This window comes from Etheostoma cragini, chromosome 1 (genome assembly GCF_013103735.1).
Source record: "Etheostoma cragini isolate CJK2018 chromosome 1, CSU_Ecrag_1.0, whole genome shotgun sequence".
Lineage (NCBI taxonomy): Eukaryota > Metazoa > Chordata > Actinopteri > Perciformes > Percidae > Etheostoma > Etheostoma cragini.
The window spans coordinates 32,072,338-32,078,337 of record NC_048407.1 but is presented as its reverse complement, the minus strand read 5'-3'; the positions used below and the strand labels follow the sequence as shown (position 1 = coordinate 32,078,337).

The 6,000-nt window shown below is 40.9% G+C and overlaps 1 protein-coding gene across 2 annotated transcripts in view; it reads left to right on the top strand.

The window, feature by feature from the left end:
* Positions 1-6,000, top strand: part of serinc4 (serine incorporator 4) — a 33,824-nt gene that overhangs the window by 4,524 nt on the left and 23,300 nt on the right. Inside the window, exon 1 of one of the 2 annotated variants that reach the window (XM_034863362.1) lies at positions 1,945-2,435. The exons of the other annotated variant lie outside the window; for it this stretch is intronic. Coding sequence (XP_034719253.1) covers positions 2,316-2,435 — 120 coding nt within the window. The 5' untranslated portion in view covers positions 1,945-2,315. Of the gene's footprint in view, positions 1-1,944; positions 2,436-6,000 lie in introns of those variants that run through there. 2 annotated transcript variants of the gene reach the window in all.

Below are 6,000 nucleotides of genomic sequence, written 5' to 3'. Positions count from 1 at the left end.
GAACAACGAGAGGATTATCCCGGCGCTCCGCCCTGCCTGCGCACTCACTAACACACATCTAATCTGGCGCTCTCACCGCACCATCACTGGTTTTTAACAGCTAGCAGACACATCATTTCATCCCACTGCTGTCAGTCTTCAACATACTGCACATCCAGCTCCAAACAGCTTCTACATGTTCTCATTTGAACATATTACTCATGTTTTATGTTATTATTATATGTACCTGTCCTTATTGCACCGTGGGTTGGAGAGAAACATCTTGTCAATTGCTCTGTATGTCTGGCCCATATTGCAGAATTGACAAAAAAGTTGACTTGACTTTTTTCTGGAAAGTTTTTTTAAATTGAAATATCAAGGAAATTTACAATTTACAATACAGCATTGAGTATTTCTTATTACAGAATGTGTAAATGGCGCTGACAATAACTGCAAAACGTCTCAACTGAAAACTACTGATCAATGACGATGTCACCAAAACTTGAAAAAGCTAAAGAAAGTGAGAAATAAACAGAAATTACAGAATGTGTCTATGTAAAATAATTCAACCATAGAAGGTTACATCATGGTCTGCAGAAATATCTGACATCTGAGCTTGTAAAAACAATCCTCTTTTTGTTTGTTAACGTTTCAAAATGTATTCATTCATTTTTATTTGCCCATTTCTTTAACAGAAACTGCCCAGTGTAGCTAGACAATGTGTCCGGATGTGCCATTTTATGCTATATCATACTTCCACTTCATACAATTCAGAGAGAAATCTTGTACTTTTCACTTCAATACATTTACTGAAGAGCCCTACATACATACAATCAGTTTAGAGATTAAACCTCCAAAAGTATATGAAGTTGTTAAAATTAGCTCCACATTAACCAACTACAACATAAAGTACTGCTTACATATTCATACATCATTAGTAGTGATCCAGTGACTAAAGCCAATCTGATGTATGAGTACTTGTTCTTTTGATGCTCGACATTTTGTTGCTAACATTTCTGTGCTTTTAAGTGAAATTCTGAATGCAGTTCTTCAACTTGTAATGGAGTATTTTATGCTATAGTGTTGCTATATTTACATAATTTGAATTTGTCTTCCACCACTGAAGTAAGCCCACTACCTTCAAACAAACAATAAGAATATGAAACACATTTAAAAAGCACACAGAACAAAAGCAAGGCTGCATGTAAAAAACAAATGTTATTAAATAAGTATTTCCAAATGCGTTCACGTAGTTTATCCAAAAAAAGCAGACTAAATCTAATGGATTAAAGTCAATATTATTAGCAGGCCTTGCATGATAATAGGGGATAAAAAGTGCTTTAAAAATCAATTGGAAGCTAAAATATTAGATGCAACTCAGTCTTTATTCTCCGACTGGTATCTTTTCAGCCTTCCATTAGAGTCCCCAAAAAATCCATTGGCCTGTCTAATATTAAGCTGTGAGCTTATGCCACGTGCCACACTGTTTTAGGGTCGTAATGCAGTCATAATAACTTGTTAGGATTATGGAGTTGAATGTTTTTACCGACCTGCCCTGGGACTACGGGCGGAAAATAGCAACTGTACCACAAACCCAGTGCAATATATCTCTCCCTGTTCTTATACAAGGTCAATATGTAATTGTGCATTGTCCCTGTTTAAATAAGATTAAACTACATGCCATGGACGTGGTCTATTTTTGTGAGTGACACACATAGGCTTGGACTGGGTCTGGGGGGGAGAAGAGAGGGGGCGCTGTAGATAAGGGGCTGTGAAGTCTCAGGCTGCATCTAGAAATCACACAGGGTTAAGTGTTTAATTTGGTTAGTCTGGATTAATCACCAGTGTTGCCCAATCCCATTGCATTATGGGGTTTGTGCAGCGCTGGGGGAAGGGAAGGGACGGACAGATGGACTGACACATGGTCCCTCCCCTCCCCTCACAAACTCTTTGCCTAATCTGACCGGGTGGGAAGAGGGAGGAAGGGGGAGGGCACCGGGCATTTGCCAACTCCTCTCCCTCTTTTCTGGCAGCACCCAACACAGCCGCAGAGTGAAAGCACGCAGGACCTGGGCAAAAAAAAAAAGTATTCCCCTTCGAGGCTGGACTGAGAGCAGGCCGACCCGTTGCTCATGCTGAGGCATTCAGATACAGGAAGCCCAGCCGGACTAGATTTACTGCTAATCCAGGATATCGAGCATGTAGGGACAACCTACTGGACTACTTTCTCTTGTCCCTGTCAGGCCTGTTAGAAGTTGTGTTCTGGCCTCTTGGAGGATGTGAGGATGCCATCTTTGCATGCCAGCTGAGAAAAAACCTGTTTGTGCTGGAAGTTCATGGCCAAATGTAGAGTGGTCGTGGTCGATGAAAAGCAGTTTAGAGGCACAATGTCGGCCTCTCAGGGGATGAACAGCAGCGGCGCCTACAACTACTTCCTCAACATGGTGGCCTATCAGGTGAGAGCCGCTGGGCAGCAGCACAGGTGGCAGGCACTGCAGCTGGAATCTGAAGGAGATTGTTAGACAAGAGTATTTTTTTAAATATTTTTTTTGATAACACTACTGGTAAAGGGAATTTATTATTGAAAACGCTACAGAAATATTAACAGATTTTTTTTAAATAAAGATGTTTATTTGGTGCATTCAAATGTTGTATTTAAATAAATGCCAGTGAAAAAATACTCCATTACAGTCACTAAAGTACACTCAAAGCATCAACAGTTAAAGTACTTGTTATGCAGAATGGCCTTCTTCAGTGTTATTTTCCTGCTTATTATTGGATGATTATGTAAAAATCCTGCCACGGGGGTGGCAGTAGCTCAGTCCGTAGGGAGTGGGTCGCTGGTTCCAAAACCAGACGTATGGTGGTGGACTGGTGGCTGGAGAGGTGACAGTTCACCTCCTGGGCATTGCCAAGGTGCTCTTAAGCAAGGCACAGAACCCCCAACTGCTCGGGGCGTCTTTTCCCGGGAAGACTGACATCTCTCCATTAGTGCATGTAGAAGTACTGAGCATGTGTGTGTGGTTCAGGCCTGTGTGTAATCTCTGAGCAAGAAAATGTAACCTAATGAAAAATGTGTTGTATTTCACCTCTTGCTTTCAGTCATAGTAAATCCACCAGTGTTCACAAATGTAGATGTATGTTTTTGGAGCTCCTGATTAGAGAGTTGTTTGTCTAAAGTTGGTTAGGTTCTGGGGCAGCGAGATAAAAATGTGCTGTTGTTTATTGGCATCTCTTCAAACCAATCCCAATCGTCTTGGGCGGTGCTAAGCTCCGGATGGAGCCACGGTGCCGCGGCATCCGACGGAATTTCGGGCAGCGTTGAAGGAACTGTGAAAGGGGAACGTTGAGGATGTAGACTAAAGTGACTGATGATTTTCAGCTAAAACAGTTGTGTAAATAGTGGGAAAAACGTGAAATACTAACATGCCCTGTCTAACAATGTTAATGCAGTGGGAATTTTCCCGGTTGGGAACCTATATTTCTGATTATTCACCATGTTAATGAAAGTTAAAAGTAATTGGTGAATGCACCCGATGATACGGATCAGCTCCAAAATTCATGCCTTGCCCGCTGCTACACCCTTCCATTAGTTTTATGGAAAACTTTCTACCAGCTTTTTAAAATTGTAAGCCGAAGCTTGTCGTACACGACCAAAAATGGCATCATTTTTTTTTGTGTGCAATAAATCAAAACCGTTACATCCAAGATCAATACACTTTATGTCAATAATTCATGATTTTTCAGTCATTTATCCTTGCTAGCTTTGATGATAACCACCATTTAAAATGTCCTGTGATGCTCCAGAGATGTGACCAAAAGTTGTCAAAAAACACCTTAGGGCTCACAGGGTAAAACAAACCGTGACAAACAATCACAGACTGACGGTTTTTGCAATAAGAGCAACAGTTCTGTTAAGATGAAGAATTTGTCGTCTTGTCTTTCCGCCAAATAAAGTACCAACAATGGTATTGATGAAGATTAAGCGGTCTCAAAAATGGTATCAATATCAATAAAAATGAACAAGCCCTAACAAAAACATTACCACCTTGGTGGAGGTAACAATGCGTTAGTCTGTCTCTCAGTACTTTCTGACTTCCCCATGTCTGTGGTACAGTTGCAAACCCCTTCGTTCCTACAGAAGACGTGCATCTTCAGGTTTAGTCATTTAAAACAGCTGGTCACTGTAGATTTTAATCAAACCAACAAGAAGGAACTAGTGCATTTGTATGGGGACTATTTTCAGCAGCAGATTAATCCACATTGGATGCTCTAGTGAGTAGCCTATTCGAGGCAGCAGGAACAATGTCTTATTGCTTTGGCTTGTCACACAGACAAAGTGGTAACGTTACCTGGTTTAGCTCACCATACAGCCAACGTAGGCTTAGTTACTGCATGCACCACTGGAAATGCAACAGTGCATCTGTAACATACTCCTTTATTGTAAATTCATTGTCATCTGTCTGTTGGAAATCAACACAAACTAAAAGTTACATATAGTCACTTTAAAAAAATGCTTCTGAGAACAGGCTTTGTACTTCAGATTAAATGAGTAATGTAGTATGGTTGCATGACATTATGAAACGCTTCACCTGCACCCGGCCTGCTGGTGGTTTTAATCCAGCTCGGCTAATACTGCAGTTGTTTTAGTTACTTCTTCTTCTGAAACACTACGTACAGCTGGCACCACCCGAGCTGTAGTGTTACTGAGACAACCTGTAGGGGATCAAAGCGGGAAAAGTTACATAGTGTTGCTTTAAGCTTTTCTTTCTCTTCTTTAGTGGCGTTTGTTGTGAAAGCATAGGTAGCACACAAAACTAACAGTAGGCAATACATTTTTCTTTTTTTTTTTAAGTAAAGATTACTACATAAACCAATTCGGACATTAATTCTTACATGCCATCTCACAACAAAGAAAGTAAAGGTGACTTTTATCAGGTTTGCAACGTTACATCTGATGGTTGGTTGGAAATTCACGTAACATATTTGTTACGACCCTTACGTTTGACGTCTAGGGGAAGCTAGGACGTAACACAAACCCACAGCTCAAACTAATGGAAGAGAGACTAACAAGTCATAGTACATACCAAGTATGTTTATTACGTAAATTATATGTATTTACATTGTTTCTATACACACATAAGTATATATACATGGTTGATAAACAAAATAAAATGGGTAACCCAAACAAAAATAGAAGCTTTAAAACGTCAGGGTCTCCAAGGCCAAAACAACAAACAAAATCTCATACTACCTGGAAACAAAATGGCAACTGAGCTACAGATAGAGAAAACCAAAACACACAATGCTAAACTCCCTGACTAACCACAAAACAGGAGAAAAAAAGGGGTTAAAACAAATGGCAGAGAACCCTTACCAGCTTCAGACATCAAGTCATTAAGTTTACAGATCATATGCACCAACAGAGAGTCCTGACTACACCAACTACTCTCAGCACAACAGGAAGTGGGAAAGAGGAAGGGGCGGTGTCTTCAACTCAGGAGCTTTTATGCAGGCCAGCTGATGACTGGATTGGTAACACCTGTGGACAATCAGGCCCTCAGAGGTGGCAAACCTGAAACACAGAAAAACAACAAAATGGCTCTCTCCCAAGCAGAGGCCAGAGCAGCGATTGTTAAAAACGTATAATGTCACATGAACACAGCGCTGTACCATTCCCTGAGCCTCTCTTCCCTACAGAGCACACACTAATGTAACAGACGAAATGTGGCTACAGTTTGTTAGCTTGCTGCTGCTACAGAGGCTGTCCTTAGCTTCAGTTGATAACATAGCATCGTATGTTAATATAAGGCTGTGATGCAAATGTTCCGAGCTGAAGCTACACCATCATTCAAAGCTCAAGTGGATTTTTTGCCACTATTCACAGGGCATTTGTAATCATCTTCATAACTTCAAAAATTCACGTGATGGCGGAAGGTCTTTCCCTCTCGTGCGCCGTGTGTCAGAACATAAACAAAGTCATGTGACTGGGGACAGAGGGCATCGCTGAGGACAAAATAA